Source organism: Salmo salar, chromosome 02, assembly GCF_965601325.2.
Source record: "Salmo salar chromosome 02, fSalSal1, whole genome shotgun sequence".
NCBI classification, from domain to species: Eukaryota; Metazoa; Chordata; class Actinopteri; order Salmoniformes; family Salmonidae; genus Salmo; species Salmo salar.
The window spans coordinates 59,312,374-59,338,283 of NC_138292.1; the positions used below are offsets into that span (position 1 = coordinate 59,312,374).

Sequence of the window (25,910 nt, forward strand, 5' to 3'; positions counted from 1 at the left end):
ATACAGTCATTTTTTCACATAGACAAAGATTTGAGTCTCATTACTGTTTTAAAATGCCATTACGATGGGAGTTGTATTATATGTCGTATTACACTGCATGTATTGAAGTCCATCTGTAACTTACACTGTAATATAGTATTTACTTACACTGTTACACAGTATTCTGCAGCATGATTTAGTAATCCCAGTTTGTAAGCACAGTCGTCAAGCCTTCGGAATCCAAAAGTGTCAGATATTGTTGTGAGATGCCATCAGGCCCATACTAACCTTTCCCTATTAGTTATGGTGTATGTGTGTGTGTTTGTGTGTGTGTGGATGTAAACAAACATCAGTATTCTGTATTCTAAGTCAAGTCATTGTTGATCTGAGACTTCCAGCATGGTAAAACGTTCCTGACTCAAATGTACAGGTAATCTTTGTGAGTCTGATTGATGATAAGAAGTGCTGATGCAGTGAAATACAATGGGCACCTGTTAGTGGGCACCGGTTAGTGGGCACAGTGGGAAGCTCTGAAATGCACCACTAGGTGTCAGGCTTCCATAAGGTATTGACGCCAAGAGTAAAATCAAAGCATCTTGATCACAGTGTTGATTACTAAAACAGCACGAAATGAAAGTGACTGAAAATAAATAGATTTTAATGAAAGAGACTGCTTTCTGTTGTAACTGTAAACTGAGTGCTTTTTGACTTTTCTTTGTGACTTTCAACTGCTGCCGAGCAGCTGCCACAATAGAGACTATACTGTCGTGTGACTAGGATCATGCGTCTTCCTTTTGGTCTCACTGACACAAAGGGATGGTATAAAAGGCAACCTTCAATATCTCTCTCTTCAACAGTCACTCCAGGAAACAGGGAGTTCTGAGGTAGAAACACAGACGGAGAAATCCATCTGGGGAATCAACTTGGTGTTTGAAGCACTGCGGTCAGAAAAACAGTTGTGAGAGGATTCATTTGGTGTGTGAGCGTGTGTTTGTTTGTGTCCTTGAAAGTGTACGTTGTAAAGGTAAGTTAGTCCTCGGGTTGTGTGATGGTGTGTGCTGTTGTCTGCCTTGGACTCAACCCAAGGTCACAGTCCCAGTGGCTACAGACAGAGAGACAGACAGACAGAGAGAGACAGACAGACAGACAGACAGACAGACTACCACCTCCTCTACCTGCAGGACACTGGGACATAAAGGACACTGCTTCAATAGTGGATGTAGTCTGACTTCTCTCTCTCTCTGTGTGTGTGTGTGTGTGTGTGTTCATGGACCAGGGAGATTGCTTTAGTTTGTGGTCAAAGTAGAGACATCCATCCAGGTCCCAAGAACATGAATAGAATTGCCTTCAAAAACGGTCCACTAGGGGGAACTGTGAGTGCTACTCATTTTCAGTAGGCTGTTGGCTTGCTAGGGCGTTGTGGACAGGGATGGTGGATGGGTGTAAAAGCTGAGCTCTGGCGCTGAGTGTTGCGTGTAAAAATCGGTTTTAAGCCTTTCCTAAACTTTAACCCTTAACTTAACTGAGAAGTGAAACCCCCAGCCCGATGCAAGTGTTTGTAATTTAACTTATGGGGAGGTAACAGTGTCTCAACTTAAAACATCAAAAACCAACGTTTACCATGACTACACACATAGACACACATACTGTATGAGCACAAATGACTGAATCTGTAAAGGATGTTCTTTGTGTGTGTGTGTGTGTGTGTGTGTGTGTGTGTGTGTGTGTGTGTGTGTGTGTGTGTGCGTGCAATCATGTCTGGATGCATGTGCATTGCGTTCATCAATATCACCTCAGAATTAACAGCCAGCTTCGCTCCACAGACGACCGCAGCCCCATTAATTCCTTCCACGTTCACGCATTATTCCAACCCGCCTTCAAATCCACGCAGAAACAATTGCAATTAAGGAAGAGAGGCTGCTTGTCAAAATGAATCTGACTGTGTAATTCAGAGCTGAAAAGTCTGCCACGGTCTGAACCCAACGTCTTAAATGCCTGCTTATGACTTTACTAACTGGGGGGGCAAAGAGCAGGCACTTAGGCACTATAGCAGAGCTGCTTATAGGCTTAGTTGTTGTCTCTCTGTCATGGAAGAGATTAAAATAGAGTTACAGAGATGGGGAGAGAGCGAGAGAGAGTATGATGTCACTGTTATTCTTTTGACTGGATAAAAATGCTAATCCTACCAAAGGAAATCAAGGAAGATAACCTTGTTTCCCCCCCACTCTGAATTCCAATTGTGTTGACTGTATTTTCAGTACAGAATGACTTTGTCAAGAGGCACTTGTGTCAACATTCTTTACATTGGATCTTTGTCATGTACTCGGACTTGGAATTCAGCCTCAATACACTCAGACCAACAATGTACTCTGATTCAAAGCACTATTGTGGTTCCAATGGCTCTTTCATCCACATACTTGTCACACACACACACACGCTCCTTCAAAGGCCATGCCTGTGTCTCATCCCTTGTCCGTCACACGCCATTCTAATTCCCTTGAGAACAGTCCTACTTCTCAAACCTCCCCCTCCTCTTCACCTTTCCTTTCCCTGCAGATCAATAACACTTCATTTTAGAATACCAGACCTCCTAATACCCTGAAGGAGCGGTTGAAATTAGCACCAGGGGAAAGAGTGAGAGAGAGTGTGAGAGAGAGAGAGAGAGAGAGTGACGTACACATGCATGCACACTCCCAGAGAGGGTGGTGGGTGGTAGGAAGCCTGTCGAGCCCTTTCTCAGTGCCCTTGACCTTTCCTCGTGCCCTTTTCCAGTGCCCAAGGGCCTCATCTTTGACCTTCAGAGGATCCCTCATTCATGGGAGAGCGAAGCTCAGAACCCTTGAAGAGTGGCTGATGATGATACCATGTCCCCCTGCTGTACAGAGCTGTCCACCTACTCAGTCCTCAGCCAACCAACTACTTGTCAGTCAGCTACTATTCTCTCTGTCACTCTCTCTCTCTCTCTCCTCCTGTCTGTATAGTGGATCTGAGGAGAAAGTCTCATGTCTCCCTGTCTGCCTCTAGCAGAGGGGCAGTGTGGTTCTTTCCTAAAGACTCCTTCTCTTTAATCGAATCTTGTTCATACCTGAAATTGTTGCCCCTGGCCTATGTACTGTTTCTAAGGAACATCATGTTCGACATTGGCCAGGGAAAATTCGATGAAATAACTTCCATATGACATGTTTGTAAAGCCAACGCTGTACAGAGGTCAATACCCCAAGTCTCCTCGCATGCCCGTTTATGAAAGATGAGTTGGTGCAATTACATTGTAAGAGGAATACAGTAATACTGTGTTATGATGAAAATACGAGTTTTTAAATATAAAGAGCAGACAGTATGGCTCCTCTCTAGCTTTAGGGAAGAACACAATTGAAATAGTAACGGTACCATGTTTTCGTTTATAACCGCATTGTAATTCAAGGACCTTGGGAACTGAATGGCCATGCTCTTGAGTAAGATGAATTGCCAGAACAAAGGATAGTCAGATAGGATACCACTTATTCATTCTGGTCAATTCAGTATACTGAAGGGACAACTCAAAGATGATCCAGATCAAGGCGGTTTTCTGATCAATCTATGTATCTCTGTATATAATGGATATACAGATAAACATTCCATGACACATCTTCTCTTGCAAATGCTGATGAGAGAGGGTCACACAGACAACCCCTCTTCCCCGAACTCACCCACCCCAAGACAAGTTTACGTTTACCGAGCATCTGACCCCATGTCCCACCTCCTCAATAGAACTACTGCACTATACCGTCACATCACAACAACAGCACAGCTTTAGATGGAGCTCCCTGTGGCTCCTACGACAGCTGAAGCCACTCTACAGGAGGGAGAATAAAGGCTCTTGTCTTATCTTCACTGCGACTTGATTCCTCTACCTTTTTACAGTAAGACCCTCATGGCTCATTGGCTTCTCAAAGGCACTGTTTGCACAGAATAGGCAAGTGTTCAGAGATACCATGATTTACCATTTTATGTCTGACAGTGGCTGTTCAGTAGAGTGGAAAAGTTACTCAATGACAGACATTTTAGTGGGCTTTATGTACGAACAGTACCTTAGTTCAGGTATTTTAGACTGACTGGCTGACAGACAGACAGACAGACAGACAGACAGACAGACAGACAGACAGACAGACAGACAGACAGACAGACAGACAGACAGACAGACAGACAGACAGACAGAGAGAGAGAGAGAGAGAGAGAGAGAGAGAGAGAGAGAGAGAAAGAAAGAGAGATACAGAGTGTGAGTGGGAGAGAGAGAGTGTGAGAAAGAGAGAGAAAGAGCGAGAGAGAGAAAGAGCGAGAGAGAGATGGATAATGCAGGTGCTGGTGGTCTTACCTGTCCACGGCAGGGTGGAAGAGAGGGCGTCCATCTTGTGGGGACAGGTAGCTGTAGGAGGCAGACCCTCCCACCACTCTGATCTTGAACAGCGACCCTGCATTCTGCAGGGAAACACAGACATTCAACGAGATAAGTGAGACACGGGATAAGACGAGAAGAGGTAAGATAAGACGCCATGAGATAAGACGAGACGAGGTAAGATGACACGAGACGAGATATCGTACATTTGCACTGAAACTTGCTATGCATCTGAAAGCTGCTTGGTCACCACAATAGAGGTGGTTGAAAATGTTCAAACTTTTTCTATCATACAAGTGAATTGTAATACTGTAAGAACACTGCGGGAGCAAGCAGTACAGTATCTTTCTTTGGATAAAATAAAAACGTATCACAAACGGACAAAGGTTCCACTCATAACAACAGCATTGTTAGCGGTGTCTCTAGCTCCACAGCTCCACCCTTGACTGAACAAGGTGCATTAGGAGATGAATTAGACAAGAGGGGCTAAGTTATTAGAAGGTAGAGAGCAGAATCACGTTGCAAATTAAACCTAATGGTCTCATTTGGAATGAAGGCCGCTGGAGAATAGAGCCTCAGCCAAGCATACAGAGAAATAAATGAGTAACCTTGCGTCCCAAACGGCAACCTATTCCCTACACAGGGCACTACAAGAGCCATAGGGCCCTGGTCAAGAGTAGTGCACTGTGTAGGGAATAGGGTGTCATTTGGGATGCATCCTAGTTAATAAGACCGTGACCACCAAATGAAAACGGCAAAGAAGTATTTTGTTTGGGGGAGTGGACCATACATATGCGGTTGTGAGGTTATCTTTCGTAAGACCATAATGAACAACTCTGCGTTGATGAGCAATTAGGCTGAGTTTATAAGTGAGTTTGAGGAAGTTTGAGGGAAGTTTAGAACTCGAGGGAACTTCTTTGGATGAGGAAGAGTGGAGTGAAAGTGAGTGGAGGAGGTGTGTGTGTGTTTGTGTGCATGTTGAAGAATAGATAAACACCTGTTTATTTAATGCCTGTGAAGATTTCATGTCATACCACTGTCTTTCTGGAGGATATCTGTAATACTTTTAATCTGTCTGGATTAGGGACAAATCAAGTGGGATTAAATATTAAACCGACAAAGCCTTGAGGAGAGAATATCCTTATCTTCCTTTTCAGCAAATGTTTGTGTATTTGTTGGGTACAGACACAAATGATCAAAAAACACTGCTTGTGAGAACAACAAACTGTATGGTGAAGAAAATACACCAAGCCTGGATTACTTGGTCAAAATCACAGGTCTGTGTCTAAAATGACACCCTATTCCCTATATAGTGCACTACCTCTGAACTACTTCTATAAAGTGCACAACACACATAGGATCTTTTTCAAAGAGACACATCCTCTCTGAGCCTCAAAGTAATATATCTTGTACATTCTGATCTGCCTTGTAGATTCGATCCAACAGTTATCAGCATTCTGCAATCAAATCAAATTGTATTTGTCACAAGCGCCGAATACAGGTGTAGACCTTACAGTGAAATACTTACTTACGAGCCCCTAACCAACAATGCAGTTTCCCCCCAAAATATGAATAACAGATAAAAGTAACAAGTAATTAAAGAGCAGCAGTAAAATAACAATAGTGAGACTATATACAGGGGGTACCGGTACAGAGTCAATATGCGGGGGCATCGGTTAGTCGAGGTAATTGAGGTAATATGTACATGTAAGAAGTTATTAAAGTGACGATGCATAGATAATAACAGAGAGGGGGGGGGGGGGGGGGGGGCAATGCAAATAGTCTGGGTAGCCATTTGATTAGTTGTTCAGGAGTCTTATGTCTTAGGGGTAGAAGCTGTTTAGAAGCCTCTTGGACCTAGACTTGGCACTCCGGTACTGCTTGCCATGCGGTAGCAGAGAGAACAGTCTATGACTAGGCCTTCCTCTGACACCGCCTGGTGTAGAGGTCCTGGATGGCAGGAAGCTTGGCCTTAGTGATGTACTGGGCCGTACGCACTACCCTCTGTAGTGCCTTGTGGTCGGAGGCCAAGCAGTTGCCATACCAGGCAGTGATGCAACCAGTCAGGATGCTCTCGATGGTGCAGCTGTAGAACATTTTGAGGATCTGAGGACCCAAGCCAAATCTTTTCAGTCTCCTGAGGGGGAATAGGTTTTGTCGTGCCCTCTTTACGACTGTCTTGGTGTGTTTAGACCATTCTAGTTTGTTGGTGATGTGGACACCAAGGAACTTGAAGCTCTCAACCTGCTCCACTCCAGCCCCGTCGATGAGAATGGGGGCGTACTCGGTCCTCTTTTTCCTGTAGTCCACAATCATCTCCTTTGTCTAAAGCTGACACAATGCTGGAATGACTCATATGTAGGTGGGTACTAAAGCTTTTATGTAATGTAGGATCTAACGAGTGCAAGATCTGACCTCTACAACACATGGTGTGGCGAGGAACTTACCAAACCATAACAGACACTTCTCCTCACATGTACTTATTTCACTGGTGTATTGCCTGTAAATTACGAATCTTTAAAGCGATCTCTTCCTTCCTCTTTCCTGCTAGAGGGCAGTTTTGGTGGTGATACAGGGTAGTATATAGTGCTCAAAACATCACTTGCTACAGTGCCTTCAGAAAGTATTCACACAACTTTCATCTTTCCAAATGTTGTTGTGTTACAGCCTGAATTTAAAATGGATTAAATTGAGATTGTTTGTTATTGATCTAAAAACAATACCCCATAACATCAAAGTGGAAATTTGGTTGTAGAAAATGAAATCTAAAATGTCTCGAGTCAATAAGTATTCAACCCCCTTGTTATGGCAAGCCTAAATAGGTTCAGGAGTAAAAATGTGCATAACAAATCGCATAATAAGTTGCATAAATTAAATTGAATTAACATGATTAAATAGACAATTACACACAATACCCCATAATGTGAAAGTGAAATTATTTTGGTGGCAAATCCAACACAACACATATTTTATAGTGTTGGCTGCATCATGTTATGGGTATGCTTGTAGTCTTTAAGGACTGAGGAGTTTTCCTGAATAAAAAGAAATGGAATGTAGCTAAGCACAGGCAAAATCCTGGAGGAAAACCTGGTTCAGTCTGCTTTTCACCAGACACTGGGAGATTCATTCCCCTTTCAGAAGGACAATAACCTAAAACACAAGGCCCAATCTACATTGGAGTTGCTTACCAAGAAGACAGTGAATGTTCCTGAATGGCCAAGTTACAGTTTTGACTTAAATATCCTTGAAAATCTATGGCAAGACCTGAAAATGGCTGTCTGGGAATGATCAACAACCAATTTGACAGAGCTTGAACAATTTTGAAAAGAATAATGGACAAATGTTGTACAATCCAGGTGTGGAAAGCTTTTAGATTCACAGCTGTAATCACTGCCAAAGGTGCTTCTACCAAAGTATTGACTCAGGGGTGTGACAATTTATGTAAATTATATATTTCTGTATTTTATTTGCATTCATTTATTTTTTTTCTTCTAAAAACATAACTTTTTCATTATGGGTATTGTCTGTAGATCAATTTAATCCATTTTGAATTCAGGCTGTAATACAACAAAATGTGTCAAGGGGTATGAATACTTTCTGAATGTATGTTGTTGAGAAACCTACAGGCGGCGCCATAACATCTTATGAAGTTCCTCTTCCACAAAACAAATATGAATGACATAAGAAAGTCGGACAAACTACACTTTGAAGTGAAAAATCCCCCAGGGAGTCAAACAAACACCTCAAATACAAGTAAATACCAAACAATAATTCTGTCCTGGAACTTAACTGTGAATTCAGTCTGCATACAGCTTTGCTATGAATGAGAAGTAAAGGGAACCAGACAATGCAGTTGATGGTCACACAGCTTGACAGAGTTAACTTGACAAGGAGCTTGTTGCCGTGGAGATACAGATCAGTGTGTCAACACTAGGTCTAAAGAAATAGTTCCTTCTCTGTTGAGGTAGGACCTTGTCTGGGGCTTATCAGCCTTAGAACTACCTGAGACTTTGAGCCCAGGGCTGTTTGCCCTGGATAAGGCCTCCTTGTCAAACACTGCACTATCACCATGGTGTCTCCCATAGCGACAGGGCAGCCCGCCTTAGGAGCTGAGGATAGTTGTGTATAAAAAGGAAGGGTCTGTCACAGTATCTAACGAAGGTGGCGTCCCTCCTCGGTCGGGCGGCGCTCGGCGGTCGTCGTCGCCGGCCTATTAGCTGCCACCGATCGTTGTTTCTGTGTCTATCCCGCATCTGTTTTGTGTCTGTCATTAGTGGGGGGTTATTTAGAGTGTATTTTCAGTTGGGGTTCTCGTGCGGGATTGTTTATTGTCTACTCTAGACAGTTGCGAGTATAGTTGTTTGTTTGCTGGATATTGTCTATTGTATTGCCGGGCTGCGCCCCATGCGCTTTTTCCGGAGCGTTTAATTTTTGGGAATGTGTTTTTCCCTGGCGGACTTTGTCACGCGCCCTGTGCCCTACGGCTATTGTGTTGGCATTTATTATTAAAACACTGTTGCTCCGGCCCTCTGCCTCCTGCTCCTGATTCCACATCTCCACTGGTCCTAGACAGCCTGACAGGGTCAAGGTAAAGTGAGGGGGTCATTGTGGCAGTGTTGAACTCCTTTGTCTATAGCAGTGGTCACCGACTGGTCGATCTCCAAGGCATTCCTAGTCGATCGCCCACCATTTATGTAAAAAACCCAACGATAAAGCCTTACATTAATATTTTTTAAATTCGTCTCACGCTGTTGGCGATAGGTGCACCCGATTCAGCGCGCCAGGTAGGCAACATGTTCCCATTTTGAACCATTTCATACGTCTGAAGGTACAAACTCTGCCTTCCCGGTGGGCCCGGTTGGAGCAAATCAAGTGCACTATAGGCCTACCACTGGCCAATCGGATGTCTGCAGTAACATAGAAGGCGTAAAAGAAAGCAACAGCAAAGTTTATATACTGTGAGATTTCTAAACGTTTAAAACCATGACTAGAGAGAGACTGTCAATGAATACAGCAAACAACTGCTGTTTTTATGAGTTCATGTTTAACTTTTTACTCAGCACTGTCAACACTTTGATAAGCCATGAAATGTGCGTTCTCCCTACTTCCACTAGCGCTACAACCAGCACTGCAGCTGCAATGAATGAGTAGGAAAGTGTATCTGTAGGCTTGCATTGTTGTTATTAGCAACTTGTGTCTGTTTTAATAGCGAGGAATATTTCACTTTCTCTGTGCATTAGATAGAACTAATGCAGTCCGAGGCAACATTCGCCATCAGCTGGAAGACGGTGTCCCTTTTTGGTCTGTGTCAGCGGAGGAAAGGGAGAGCGGAGGGACGTTGAGAGGCGGACCCTCAGTCTGCTGCTCTCTCCCTCCGCTGAGACTGACCATCAGATGCAGGCTCCATCAGCCCAGTAAAATAAGAAAAAGCTAATTATATAAACATACGCTCACAAGTAATAAAACAACTGATCTATTACCGGCGTGATCATGTAGCCTACCTCAAATGTTGAAATATGAAACAAAAATGGTCTGAGAAGAACAACAATGCATTGGCAGAGCAATATACAGAGATAATGTTTGGGCCTACAGGCTACTGCACAAACCTCACTACTACAGTACCGTTTTTAACAGGTTAATGTGACATAGGCTTACGTTTTAAAGTCACGTCCCCAACTAAATGTAACGGTAGATCTCAGCTTCCATTTTGACTCAGAAAGTGATCTCGACTTAAAGAAGGTTGGTGACCCCTGGTCTACAGAATAAATAATGTACTAAACCATGGTTCCTGCTTAATGTGTGTATAGAGTAGCCCTATAGTGTATAGTGAATGCAGGATGGTCAGGGAATGGGGCTCATTGCTTACAGTACTTATAATGTCTATAGTGGATCCACTGTAACAAAGTGAGGACATACCGGTCTACGTAACAGCGTGCTTGTCTTTACTCCCTGTATCCTGTATCAAATCTGTGTGTTATCAGGGCAGAAGCCACAGTTTGATGTATGGATGCTGACCCCACACTGCTCAGTGCATCTAGAGTTAATTGCTATGTTGAGAGAACAATGGAGCTGTCCTGGCCGCTACATTATATATGGTGAGAGAACAATGGGGCTGTCCTGGCCGCTACATTATCTATGGTGAGAGAACAATGGAGCTGTCCTGGCCGTTTGTCACGTCCTGACCAGTAAATGGGTTATTTGTTATTATAGTTTGGTCAGGACGTGGCAGGGGGTATTTGTTTTATATGGTTTGGGGTGTGTGTGTATGTAGAGGGGTGTTTGATTGATGTATTCCGGGGTTTTGGTCATTGTTCTATGTTTGTATATTTCTATGTCTGTTCTAGGGTGTTTAGATCTGTGTTTAGGGATTGGGGCCTTCAATTGGAGACAGCTGTCTATCGTTGCCTCTGATTCAAGGTCCTATAATTAGGAATGTGTTTGTCATGGGAATTGTGGGAGGTTGTTCTTTGTACTGCTGTGTGAGCCTACAAGACTGTTTGTTCGTTTATTGTTTTGTTTATTAGTCGTGTTCACAATAAAGTTAAGATGAGCACTCAACCCGCTGCGCCTTGGTCCAATTACTACGCCGATCGTTACACCGCTATATTATTTATGGTGAGAGAACAATGGGGCTGTCCTGGCAGCTACATTATCTATGGTGAGAGAACAATGGGGCTGTCCTGGCCGCTACATTATCTGCTGTGTCACTGCTCCTTGTGTCTCTGACTGGGTGGAAATGAACGTTCCTGAGACAGTCGCTATGGTCACTCCGGTTAATTGTAACGCCTCCCGTTTGTAATTAAAGCCAATTCCCTCTCACGATGGGGTTATTTTATCCAGGAAGTTGTTGAGGACTCAAGAGCACACACATGCACACACACGGTGGCTTGTGTCTTAAGAGTGTCTGCAAGTGTGTGTGTGTGTGTGTGTGTATGTGTGTATGAGAAACTCACTAGATCATTAGGATCTCCACCACTCTCCATTAGTGCATATTGGTAGGCTGAATGTTATTTCTGGTGGTAGTAGCACTAGGTAGGAATGTACTACTGTTTCAGGTAGTAAACAGTAGGAACCAGTAGTAGTAAATGAATGGTAGTGACCAGTGGTGCCAGTGTTAACTGACCTGAGCCTGTGATCCGTTCAGCATCAGGTAATAGAGCTTGCTGAGGATACTCTGCTGGAGCTGGTCCCAGGACAGGGTACGCTCCTCTCTCATGAGGAAGGGAGGGCCGAACCTGGAGGGGGGTGGGGGAGAGGGAGCGAGAGAGAGAGAGGGAGCGAGAGAGAGAGAGGGAGCGAGAGAGGGAGCGGGAGAAGGAGAGAGCGAGAGAGAGAGAGGGAGAAGGAGAGGGAGGGAGGAGGAGTGAAGGAGAGGAAGATGGAGAGGGAGAGAGGAAGAAGAAGAGGTAGAGAGAGGGAGGAAAAGAGAGAGAGGGAGACAGAAGGGGAGAAAAAATACAATGTTATTCTGCAGTTGTTTGAGAGAGGCAAACATATGTTTGGATTTGCACAAAGTAGAGTACATTACAACCCTGTGGCCTTTTGAATGTGAAACGTATTTAAGCAGGTCTCTCAACTCAACATGTATTTAATGACCACAGGACTACAAGTGAAGAGAAAGCCAGCGTTTTCAACGCGGCATTGTAAGCATATTTCAGGCATGAGAACATTTTGGCTGAGAATGTCGTTTTTTAAATGATGGATTTACATTTCCAATAGCATTGTGTGGATTTGAGAGAGAACTAGTCAGTGATCCGAATGAGAAAACCTAGAAGAAAGCACTTTCATTCAATGAAATGAACATATTTCCCATCTACTGCTTAGATTGGTTTTGTCATAAAACCGGAGGAGGCTGTTTTGAGACGTCAGTGTGTTTGTGTGTGTGCATGTGTTTGCGTGTGTTTGTGTGCACACGTGCGCACCTGGTGTGTCTGTGTGAAACATAGTCTGTCCTCGCGACCAGTGCCACCCCGTCCCTCAAACCGGTTTATTAGAGTGAGCAGGTAAGCCATTGGCCCAATCTCTACCCCAAAGATCTATGATCACCATCCATTGAAACGTTCTGTTAGACACAAGGTGAGCCCAGGGTGAATATCCTCAAATGATGACCAGGATGTAATGACTCAATGGGCTCGTTACCTGAAAACATCTTAGTCCAGGACTGAGCTTAATCTGTGTCTGTGAAACTGGCCCAATATCAACCACAGCAGCGTATTAACACCAGTATGTGGTTATGATCTGTAGGTTTCTGTCAAACAGGCAGCAATCTGGGACAACCACAGTTGACATGTGCCAGTCAGGGGGCATAAACAGAGACATACAGGGCTGAGATGGGGTCTCCACAGGTACTCAAATATCCTCCTGACATTAACAAGCTGACCTTGGGAATATCCCTCTGTTTCCCGGTACACGTACGTGCACAAACGAGCATACACACTCAAGAGGAGTGTGTAGAGGAGGGAGCAGACAGACAGTATATGACAGCATACAAAATTCAAAATGACTTTTTGATTGACAGGCATGGGCCAATAGTGGGCAGATGGCTTGAGTGAGTGTTATTACATCTCTCTCTCTCTCAATTCAAAGGGCTTTATTGGCATGGGAAACATATGTTAACATTCCCAAAGCAAGTGAAATGGATAATAAACAAAAGTGAAATAAACAATAAAAATTAACAGTGAACATTACACTCACAGAAGTTCCAAAAGAATAAAGACATTTCAAATGTCATATTATGTCTATATACAGTGTTGTAATGATGTGCAAATAGTTAAAATACAAAAGTGAAAATAAATAAACAAATATGGGTTGAATTTACAAATGGTGTTTGTTCTTCACTGGTTGCCCTTTTCTTGTGGCAACAGGTCACAAATCTTGCTGCTGTGATGGCACACTGTGGTATTTCACCCAGTAGATATGGGAGTTTATCAAAATTGGGTTTGTTTTCGAATTCTTTGTGGATCTGTGTTATCTGAGGGAAATGTGTCTCTAATATGGTCATATATTGGGCAGGAGGTTAGGAAGTGCAGCTCAGTTTCCACCTCATTTTGTGGGCAGTGTGCATCCAGCCTGTCTTCTCTTGAGAGCCAGGTCTGCCTACGGCGGCCTTTCTCAATAGCAAGGCTATGCTCACTGAGTCTGTACAGAGTCAAAGCTTCCTTAAGTTTGGGTCAGTCACTGTGGTCAGGTATTATGCCACTGTGTACTCTCTGTTTAGTGCCAAATAGCATTCTAATTTGCACAGTTTTTTTGTTAATTCTTTCTGATGTGTAAAGTAATTATCTTTTTGTTTTCTCATGATTTGGTTGGGTCAAATTGTGCTGCTGTCCTGGGGCTCTGTGGGGTGTGTTTGTGAACAGAGCCAGGACCAGCATGCTTAGGGGACTCTTCTCCAGGTTCATCTCTCTGTAGGTTTAGGTTTTGAACATTAGCGGGTATCGGGCCTATTTCTGCTCTTCGTGTATTATTTGGTGTTTAACGTTGTACACGGAGGATATTTTTGCAGAATTCTGTGCATGCAGTCTCTCTCTCTCTCTCTCTCTCTCTCTCTCTCTCTCACATTGAATAATTCAAAGCTGTTTACTGGGATTTACAGTATTTGGTTTCTCTCAGGAGCGATGCTCCCTTTGATTCTCAGTAGGAAAAAATACATGTTTTAAAAGATGTCCAAAAATGATTACAAGCCCAATTCTGATATTTTGCCCAAGTATTGGCAAAAGAGCTGATCTGATTGGTCCAAATACCAATTAGTGGAAAAAGATCAGAATTGTTCTGCCTGTGTAAACGCAACCTGTGTAATGTGAACTGGAAAATGGAACTCGGAGCACATCCCCTTGGGCCCAGTGGGTCCTCGTTACAGCTGGAACTAGTAAAGAGACAGTAGAATTTTTGCCCTGATAAAATACACTCTGTTCAAACGGTTGGTGCATATTGTTTATCAGAACTCCTCTGTTCACCCATGAGATACTGTTTCGCTATAAACTAAAAAGGCTTGTTTGATCCACACCTAACACCTCATATTTTCAAAATGGCTTCTCTCCATCCCACCCAATCAAGATTCCGACCCAATCAACCAAACCTGACTCACCTGACGGCCTGCTGGCCAGAGCCTGCCGTGTTGCAGATTACGAGGAGGACCTTGGTGGAACCCCCGTGGTTCAGAAACTCTGAGGACAGAGTGGTCGATGGGGGTAACCTTTTACCCTCTGGCCCAGAGGTGTATGGCGAGGATGGGAGGCTGTGGTGGAAGCCTGAGAGAGGAGAGAGAGGTTGAAGGTTAAACACGGGTCGAGAGAGGTCAAAGTTGAGCGCAGACACAAGGTCGTATACATAACAGGGGTAGCTCGTGCCAGAGTGTGCTCAAGAGGGGTTCTATCAGGTCTCAATGACTCAAAATGACACCATTTGACACCACCCACAACTGTGAAAACTAACCGTATCAAGTGAAAATCATTATACAATGGAGCAACGATTGTGATTTACCCAAAGGGTGGCATTGTAAAATTGACATCTGTTACGACATGTACACGTTGATTAATCGTAGGTAATAGCTACAGGGGGAGTGTGTAGGAGGCTGAACCTCTGTCTCCCGGGCAACGTACACATTGTAAATGTTGACATTATCTGAGGATTTAATTAAACACACTTGTTCAACGCCGCCGAGCAATTAATCACTGTCGCTGTAGAAATGTGTCACACACACACATAAACAAGTACACACACACACACACACACACACACACACACACACAGCGGTGCATGTACTGAGAAACTCTAATCATTCGTATCATGTCAACTTAGATATCGAAGCTGACAGAGAAAAGGCCACCACTTGAGTATCAGTGGATGTATTCACCAGTGCATGGCCTATGGTGAGTAAGACTAAGTGAATGAATAATCAAGTATTCCATTTTAATCAAGTACCCCCCCCCACACATGCCAGACTCGTCCCCCCTCTCTGATATTGAATTCCCCACTGGGAAGATAAAATGCACTGAAAGGCCAAAGCCAGTTTCATTTCAATCCACACAGAAAGGCTAGCCTGTTACCACGACAATAAGGAGCATAAGCAAATAACTAAATACTAAGGACACAACAGCTTACTTCTCCCACAAGACAATACCAGTATGCTATTTTAAACATATACAAAACCTACACTTCTATGTCCTGAAACTACTCAGGAAAGCAGTTCTCTGTGGCGATAGCTGAGTTGGTGAGGAGTGTGGGTAGGTCTGTCTGTCTGGCCTCTGCATCTTCCAGACCCCATGCCAGACTCTCATTCTCACAACCTCGCCCTCATTCCTTCTTCCTCAGCCAACCAGGAGAGAGGGATATATAGAGTGAGAGAGAGAGCGATACAGGGATAGAGAGAGACAAGGAGGAGAGAGTGGGAGAGCAGTGCTAGTAGAAGGGGAGTGTCGCTGAAGTGTCTCTTCAGGGACTGAGCTGTTTAATTACAATTGTCACACTCCCACAGCTCTTCATCTCCCTCCCTAATTCTGTCTCTCTATCGCTCTCTTTCTCCGCCCCCTCTCTTTTTAGACCTACTATTTCACTATACTTTTTCCACATGCAGACACACACACTATAATTCTCTCTCTCTCTTTAGCTATTCCATTGATGCTTTGGGGCTTACCTACTCCAATATTCCATTGATGCTTTGGGGCTTACCTACTCCAATAATCCATTGATGCTTTGGGGCTTACCTACTCATTGATGCTTTGGGGCTTACCGAATTATCTTCATTGTATCAATACTGCAGTGAACAAAATCAGTGTCTAGAGTTGATATACACTACTGTTCAAAAGTTTGGGGTCACGTAGACGTTTCCTTGTTTTTGAAAGAAACATCAAATTGATCAGAAATACAGTGCAGACATGGTTAATGTGTAAATGACTACTGTAGCTAGAAACTGCTGATTTTTAATGGAATATCTACATAGGCGTACAGAGGTCCATTATCAAAAACCATCACTCCTGTTTTCCAATGGCACGTTATGTTAACTAATCCAAGTTTATCATTTTAAAAGGCTAATTGATCATTAGAAAACCCTTTTGCAATTATGTTAGCACAGCTGAAAACTGTTGTTTGTTTTTGTTGGGTTTTGTTTGGGTGCAGTCGGAGTCTGCACCTTTGGGGGGGGGGTACTGTCACGTCCTGACCCTTGTAAGAGGTCATTTTCCATAGTAGAGTGGTCAGGGCGTGACATGTGGGTGTTTTGGGTGGTTTTGGTTTTCTGTTTCTATGTGGGGTTTTCTAGATTTCTTTTCTATGTTTTTGTTTTCTATGTTTTGGCCAGGTATGGTTTCCAATCAGAGGCAGGTGTCTTTCATTGTCTCTGATTGGAAGCCATACTTAGGCAGCCTGTTTTTCATGTGTGGGTAGTTGTTTTCCGTTTTGTCAAGTGTACCTTACGGAACTGTTGTCGGTCGTTTGTTGTTTTGTTGAAGTGCTTTTTTCATTAAAGAAAAGAATGAGCACTATACACGCTGCGCCTTGGTCCCCTTTAGACGACCCTTGTTACAATTTCTCTCAAATGTTGTGCACACATTTGTTTACATCCCTGTTAGTGAGCATTTCTCCTTTGCCAAGATAATACATCCATCTGACAGGTGTGGCATATCAAGAAGCTGATTAAACAGCATGCTCATTACACAGAAGCACCTTGTGCTGGGGACAATAAAATGCCACTCTAAAATGTTCAGTTTTATCACACAACACAATTCTACAGATGTCTCAAGTTTTGAGGGAGCGTGCAATTGGCATGCTGACTGCAGGAATGTCCACCAAAGCTGTTGCAAGAGAATTTAATGTTAATTTCTCTACCATAACCTACCTCCAACACCATTTTAGAGAATATGGCTGTACACCCTACCGGCCTCACACCGTACCTACCACACCAGCCCAGGACCTCCACATCCGGATTCCTCAGCTACGGTATCGTCTGAAAACAGCCACCTGGACAGCTGATGAAACTGAGGAATATTTCTGTCTGTAATAAAGCCCTTTTGTGGAGAAAAACTCATTCTGATTGGCTTGGCCTGGCTCCCCAGTCAAGTGAAATCCATAAATTAGGGCCTAATGATTTTTTTTCAATAGATTGATTTCATTATATGAACTGTAAAATCGTTGAAATTATTGCATGTTTGGTTTATATTTTTGTTCAGTATAGAAGATGTAGGAATGCAGGGTGGTAGCACGAGGACATTGGAACACTGTAGCACACTGCACCAGAGCACCCGCAACACCTGTCTCACATTCACATAGGAGGAGGGATACGTATTGTAATGAACACCAAAATAACTACGGCTCTAATATTTTTTTTTTACAGTAACCCCCAGGGATCTACTTCTTCACCGCAGTTACTAAGGCCTACTTTTTTAGCTTCACTCCTTTAAGCTAGTTTTAATAACAGAGCCTTATTTAAAACTGTGTTCCCTGAAGTACCATCATGCCGGATGACGACTCGATTATCTCTGTCTAACAAGATCGTGAGAATATATGAATATTGGCTCATTGATGATGACTTGACATACTAGTCTCTTCTATGACAGGGGGATTAAAACATAATACTTTGAGATATCAGTAGAAAAATAAAAGTGGGTTTACAACCTATTTGTGAATATAGGTCACAGGCATAAAGCTGTTGTTATCTGGCGAGCCTGCAGGCTACAGCACATACAGAGCTGCTTCAGTTAAGTCTGACCATACAATTCCTGCTGGTTGTTGTGCATGTGACTACTGAATTGAATGCTCAACCTAAATCAATTATTACTGTGTACTAGTAAATATCACAAAATCATGCTTTTCAAATGCTTTTCTGCTCCTACAAGCTTAGCCGTCTTGATTTGTCACCTAGACAAGTGACCCCTGTCAATTCTGTCCACACTCTGCGCTAAAAATACCCAGGGGGTAGTGGGGTCCGACGGAGGGTGGGAGAGGGGACAAGCTCTAGACGAGACAGACGTCCCGACATTTCCTGTGTCTGGTTGCCGTCACCACAGGTGAATTGAGGACACCTGAGTTGTCTGCTGCTTGAATAAATGACAGATGGAGGAAAACGGCAGGGAGAGAGAGAGAGCGAGAGAGAGAGCGAGAGCGAGAGCGAGAGAGAGAGAGAGAGAGAGAGAGAGAGAGAGAGAGAGAAAGAAAGAAAGAAAGAAAGAAAGAAAGAAAGAAAGAAAGAACCAAAGAAAGAAAGAAAGAAAGGGTGGGAGATACTGTATAGACCTGCCACACCTGCTCCCCCTTGCCGGATCCCAAACCTGCATCTCATCACCGCCACACCTGCTCCCCCTCGCCGGATCCCAAACCTGCATCTCATCACCGCCACACCAGGTCCCCAAAGACCTCCGACCCCTATGATTGATTCCACGGTTGCCTCCCGGTATCTTGGCAACATGTATCTTGATAAAGTATCTATCTGTGCCATCTATAGTGAATAAGTTAAAAAAGGAAATAGAGTCTTGGGTCTAAAATCCAGTAAATGATATAACACAGAGAGTCAGAGATTATAGAGCCTGTAAGACAAGCAGAGGAAGAGCTAGCTCACTGATGGAATGTTGGTATGTGGTTGTGATTGTGATCAGGCTGATGCATCCTCTGTGGGTGTATAGAGTCTAAAACCACAACGACACAACTGGTCTATTCACATGGATGGCATTCTTCACTGACTTTAGACCTGTGCCCTCCCTGTTTCTGAACGGCTATCGCCTCATCCTGCCTATCTCTGATTGGATTGTGTAAAATATGCCATGACATTACTCAGGATGTTTACTCAGAAGTAAACAATAACGATGAGGAAATCAATTAACTCATTTTTCTGAAGCAATTATGTTGACGTAACAGTATATCAGTGATAGAGATGAAACACCACGGCCATGTTGCTAACAGCAAAAAGACAGTCTTTCAACATACAGTTGAAGTCGGAAGTTTACATACACCTTTGCCAAATACATTTAAACTCAGTTTATCACAATTCCTGACATTTAATCCTAGTAACAATGCCCTGTCTTAGGTCAGTTAGGATCACCACTTTATTTTAAGAATGTGAAATGTCAGAATAATAGTAGAGAAATTGATTTATTTCAGCTTTTATTTCTTTCATCACATTCCCAGTGGGTTAGAAGTTGACATACACTCAATTAGTATTTGGTAGCATTGCCTTTAAATTGTTTAATTTGGGTCAAACGTTTTGGGTAGCCTTCCACAAGCTTCCCACAATAAGTTGGGTGAATTTTGGCCCAATCCTCCTGACAGAGCTGGTGTAACTGAGTCAGGTTTGTAGGCCTCCTTGCTCGCACACACTTGTTCAGTTCTGCCCACAAATTTTCTATGGGAATGAGGTCAGGGCTTTGTGATGGTCACTCCAATACCTTGACATTGTTGTCCTTAAGCCATTTTGCCACAACTTTGGAAGTATGCTTGGGGTCATTGTCCATTTGGAAGACCCATTTGCAACCAAGCTTTAACTTCATGACTGATGTCTTGAGATGTTGCTTCAATATATCCACGTAATTTTCCTTCTCATGATGCCATCTATTTTGTGAAGTGCACCAGTCCCTCCTGCAGCAAAGCCCCCCCACAACATGATGCCACCACTCCCATGCTTCACAGTTGGGATGGTATTCTTCGGCTTGCAAACATCCCCCTTTTTCCTGCAAACATAACGATGGTCATTATGGCCAAACAGTTCTATTTTTGTTTCATCAGACCAGAGGACATTTCTCCAAAAAGTACAATCCTGTGTGCAGTTGCAAACTGTAGTCTGGCTTTTTTATGGCGGTTTTGGAGCAGTGGCTTCTTCCTTGCTGAGTGGCCTTTCATGTTATGTCCATATAGGACTCGTTTTACTGTGGATATAGATACTTTTGTACCTGTTTCCTCCAGCATCTTCACAAGGTCCTTTGCTGTTGTTCTGGGATTGATTTGCACTTTTCGCAAAGTACGTTCATCTCTAGGAGACAGAATGCGTCTCCTTCCTGAGCAGTATGACGGCTGCATGGTCCCATGGTGTTTTTACTTGCGTACTATTGTTTGTACAGATGAACGTGGTACCTTCAGGCGTTTGGAAATTGCTCCCAAGGATGAACCAGACTTGTGGAGGTCTACAATTTTTTTTCTGAGGTCTTGGCTGATTTCTTTTGATTTTCCCATGATGTCAAGCAAAGAGGCACTGAGTTTGAAGGTAGGCCTTGAAATACATCCACAGGTACACCTCCAATTGACTCAAATGATGTAAATGAGCCTAACAGCAGCTTCTAAAGCCATGACATCATTTTCTGAATTGTCCAAGCTGTTTAAAGGCACAGTCAACTTAGTGTATGTAAACTTCTGACCCACTGAAATTGTGATACAGTGAATTATAAGTGAAATAATCTGTCTGGTTAGCATAGCTAGCATTAAGAAATCAGTGGTGGTAGTCAAATACATTTTTAACTGTAATGCAGTTGATTGGTAATGATGACATTAACATATATTGTGGTTGACATCCATACAAGCTTTATACTCAAGATTGTCCATCTCAACATAGTGTGAAATACACATATAAACAAAATGTAGGCACATTTTGCTGCGGGCAATGAGGAGACTCCGGATCTTTCCCCTACAGCCCTTTCCCCTCAAGTGTTTCCATGGCAATTCCATTGTTTGGTCGATTTACCTCTTTACCGCATCTATAGAAAAACCCTTTTTGGTTCCAGGTCTAACTCTTTTGGGAAGGGTTCTACATGGAACCCAAAAGGGTTCTATCTGGAACCAAAACGCTTCAACTGGATCTAAAAGGCGTTTTTCAAAGGGAAACTGGAAAACTGAAAGCGCGATCCATCGCATTTAACCATGGAAAGAGATCTGGGAATATGTCTGAATATAAACAGTGTAGTAGCTATTTCTTCCACAAGGCAATCAAACAAGCGAAATGCCAGTACAGGGACAAGGTGGAGTCGCAATTCAACGGCTCAGACATGAGACGTATGTGGCAGGGTCTACAGGAAATCACATACTACAAGAAGAATCCAGCCACGTCACGGACACCGACATCACACTTCCAGACAAACTAAACACCTTCATTGCCCACTTTGAGGATAATACAGTGCCACCGTCGCGGCCCGCTAACAAGGACTTTGCCCCCCACCTTCTCCATGGCTAACGTGAGTAAAACATTTAAAACCTGTAACCCTAGCAAAGCTGCTGGCCCAGACGGCATCCCTAGCCACATCCTCAAAGCATGCACAGACCAGCTGGCTGGTGTGTTTACGGACATATTCAATCGCTCCCTATCCCAGTCTGTTGTCCCCACATGCTTCAAGATGGCTACCATTGGTCCTGTACCCAAGAAGGCAAAGATAACTGAACTAAATTACTATCGCCCAGCAGTACTCACTTCTGTCATCATGAAGTGCATTGAGAGACTAGTCAAGGATCAGATCACCTCCACCGTACCGGCCACCCTAGACCCACTTCAGTTTGCATACCGCCCCAACAGGTCCACAGATGACGCAATCGCCATCACACTACACACTGCCCTATCACATCTGGACAAAAGGAATACCTATATAAGAATGCTGTTCATTGACTACAGCTCAGCATTTAACACCATAGTACCCTCCAAACTCATCATCAAGCTGGAGGCCCTGGGTCTGAACCCCGCTCTGTGCAATTGGGTCCTGGACTTTCTGATGGGCCACCCCCAGGTGGTGAAGGTAGGAAACAACATCTCCACTTCGCTGACCCTCAACACTGGGGCCCCACAAGGGTGCGTACTCAGCTCCCTGCTGTACTCTCTGTTCACCCACGACTGCATGGCCATGCACGCCTCCAACTCAATCATCAAGTTTGCCAACGACACAATAGTAGTGGGCTTGACTACCAACAACGACAAGACAGCCTACAGGGAGGAAGTGAGGGCACTCGGAGTGTGGTGTCAGGAAAACAACCTCTCACTCAACGTCAACAAAACCAAGGAGATGATCGGGGAATTCAGGAAGCAGCAAAGGGAGCACCCCCCTATCCACATCGAAGGGACAACAGCGGAGAAGGTGGAAAGTTTTAAGTTCCTCGGCGTACACATCACAGACAAACTAAAATGGTCCGCTCACACAGACAGTGTGGTGAAGAAGGCGCAACAGTGCCAGTACAGGTGCATCAAAGCTGGGACCGAGAGACTGAAAAACAGCTTCTATCTCAAGGCCATCAGACTGCTAAACATCAATCACTAACTCAGAGAGGCTGCTGCCTACATTGAGACCCAATCACTGGCCACTTTAATAAATGGATCACTAGTCACTTTATACAATGCACTCTAAATAATGCCCCTTTAATAATGTTTACATATCTTACATTACTCATTTCACATGTGTATACTGTATTTTATACCATCTATTGCACCTTGCCTATGCCGCTCGGTCATCGCTCATCCATATACTTACATGTACATATTCTCATTCACCCCTTTACACTTGTGTGTAAGGTAGTTGTGAAATTGTTAGATTACTTGTTAGATATTACTGCATGGTCAGAACTAGAAGCACAAGCTATGTGTATGTGACAAATAACATTCAATTTGGAACTTGGTAGTGAGCGTTGCAACCGAGGACAGACCATTTTTACGCACTACACACTTCAGCACTTGGCGGTCCCGTTCTGTGAGTTTGTGTGGCCTACTACTTCGCGGCTGAGCTGTTGTTGCTCGTAGACGTTTCCACTTCACAATAACAGCACTTACAGTTGACCAGGGCAGCTCTAGCAGGGCATAAATTTGACGAACTGACTTGTTGGAAAGGTGGCATCCTATGACGGTTCCACGTTGAAAGTCACTGAGCTCTTCAGTAAGGACATTCTACTGCCAATGTTTGTCTGTAGAGAATGCATGGCCGTGTGCTCGATTTTATATACCTGTCAACAACGGGTATGGCTGAAAAAGCCGAATCCACTAAATTGAAGGGGTGTCCACATACTTTTGTATATATAGTGTAGCACGGTGACATGTTGCACACAATGTCAAAATCAAACACAAACTTTAATCTGAAACAAATGGTTCCCATTCATCTTTCAAACTACAGTATTTCTAGAAGTACTTCTGACGATGGGTTTAAACAGCTCATCATCAATCATTGAAAAACTGCCTTGTAAAAGCAGATGGAGATATGTGGGCTGAGCCATTGAGCACAGCTGGGCCTTTTTCTCAGCATTCTCTTCACCACCCATTAGCAGATACATCCGCAACCTGTGTGTGTGTGTGTGTGTGTGTGTGTGTGTGTGTGTGTGTGTGTGTGTGTGTGTGTGTGTGTGTGTGTGTGTGTGTGTTGGTTTAAAAATGCTTGCCTTGAGTGTGTGAATATATATAATAATAAAATGTGCTCACTAAGGGCAGAGCTAATGGGCTCTGTGTAAGTGCCAATGCATCCTCCACTGCTCAGACAAACACCTCAGAGCTACACAACATTCAACCCCAACCATGTTTCCAGTCAATAGCTTTTAGCATTTTGATAGGATGAAAGGAAACTCACACTGAGATTCTACCTGAGGACGTTCCATAGAACTCCTCTGTCCATTGTGAAGGGAGATGAATACTGAATACAATGGTGGAGAAAGAGTGAGAGAGTGTGTGTGTGTGTTTGTGTGCTTGTGTCTGTGGCCATTGACAGATTTCTTTATCTCGGTGGATATGTCCCCGCTTTGCCACCTTTCCCAGAGGGCACCTCTTCTTTCACACAAACCCTCTCTCAGCCCTGATTCTCCGACCTCGCCAAACAGACAACTCTGTCTCGAGAGCTTGATAGGCTCTTTGATTACCTCAGGGACAACAGGCCTTTTGTAAAGTAAGAGTGTCTAAAAAAGTTGGTAGGAAAGTTTCAAAGATTTCCTCAAACGGAAGGTTTTATGTACTGTAATAGACAACTGACATATCTGTTCTGTTGAGAGATGAAATAGGATATTGTCATATCTGTATAAAGTTTCCTTGATTTTTTGAGTGTTTTCTATCATGAGCGCTTGACTCCATGGCTAGCAATACCACACTGTTTTCCCAAATAACAAATCTCATTACTACAGTATATGAAGGAGAAGGGTTGATCCAATATCCCTAAAAATGTCTTCCTGTGGTTTCCAATAACTTCTAATATGAAAACTCAACAGAAATTCATAACCATGAAACGGTGGAGACTATTCCTCCAGAGCAAAATATTCATCCATAAAATCCATCTCTTAAAATAGACTATGACTTCCGCCTAAAAACATCTCACCTAAAGTTACATTTGTCTTTCTCTTCTGCCAGTGCGACACAAACACATGCCATTGTTCTACCAGCCAGTGTGTATTTTATACCGCTCTCTCTCCCTCTCTCTCCTAATGTTTTCAACAAATTTCTTAGGCTCTGCTAATTTTGACTCCCCACCAGGAGGCAATGGGCCTGATTCCCAGTCCCCCGCTGAGCTACTTCCTCTTATCCGACATGAGAAATCGTAACCTTTCCTTCGCTAACCAAATTCCCCATTTCAATTTGGGGCTTTTATTAGCCGGTGAGCAGATTGGCTTTGTGCCTCTGCTGTGCCCGCTGGGGCTCAGATTGTGCCGCTGTTGTAGAGAGAGTTATGAGACACACACACACACACACACACACACACACACACACCACACACACACACACACACACACACACACACACACACACACACACACACACACACACACACACGACACAGAGACAGACAGACAAGCAGACATGCCAGCACGCACACACACACACACACACACACACACTCACGTGAAATGAGATTACACACACAGGGCCATTAATCATGGTGAGGAGACTGAACCACGCCGGGGGTCAACTGTGTGACTGTCTGTCTGTAGCCCAAGGGGGGAGTGACGCACAGGCTAAGGCACACATGTACCAGCCAAAGGGGGGGCTGGGACGTGTGTACGTGTGAGACAGAGAGAGAGAGAGAGAGAGAGAGGGTCGTGACTGGCTGATTTGTACCGCCAAATGAGGGCCTGTCTGGTCACAGGTTTAAAGAGCCAACTGTGTCCATAATTACACATATTTCTACAGCGGAAGAGAGGGAGGGAGCGAGGTACTACAAGCTTAATGCAGCCAATATGGGTGGTGACAGCAGTGGTTTGAATGCTAGTGTCACGTCCTGACCCTAGTAAGATGTCATTTTCTATAGTAGTGTAGGGCAGGGCGTGACAGGGGGTGTTTTTGGTTTATCTATGTTTTCTATTTCTATGTTTAGGTTCTAGTTTATCTATTTCTATGTTGGGATTGTTTGGGGTTGATCTCTAATTGGAGACAGCTGATCCTCATTGCCTCTGATTAGAGATCATATTTAAGTAGGGTTTTTTCTCATTGTGGTTTGTGGGTTATTGTTTTTTGAGTAGTGTGTTGTCCTCGCTGCGTCACGATTTGTTGTTTTTTCAAGTATTTTAGTGTATTGCATTCAGTTTCACTTTTAATAAATATGTGGAACTACGAACATGCTGCATTTTGGTCCGCTCCTTCGAACAGCCGTGACAGCTAGCCCATATACGTAAGCGCCCGTTGTTTATTTACGACGATGAC

The 25,910-nt window shown here is 43.7% G+C and overlaps 1 protein-coding gene across 2 annotated transcripts in view; it reads right to left on the minus strand.

Moving 5' to 3' along the window:
- The window catches only part of LOC106587099 (ubiquitin carboxyl-terminal hydrolase 43), a 131,559-nt gene that overhangs the window by 11,272 nt on the left and 94,377 nt on the right, over positions 1 to 25,910 (minus strand). For both annotated transcript variants that reach the window (XM_014175103.3, XM_014175093.3), the window contains exons 7-9: positions 14,439 to 14,601; positions 11,475 to 11,586; positions 4,331 to 4,434 (exon numbers count right to left, since the gene is read on the minus strand). In XM_014175103.3, the coding sequence (XP_014030578.3) occupies positions 4,331 to 4,434; positions 11,475 to 11,586; positions 14,439 to 14,601 (379 nt within the window). The remainder of the gene's footprint in view (positions 1 to 4,330; positions 4,435 to 11,474; positions 11,587 to 14,438; positions 14,602 to 25,910) is intronic.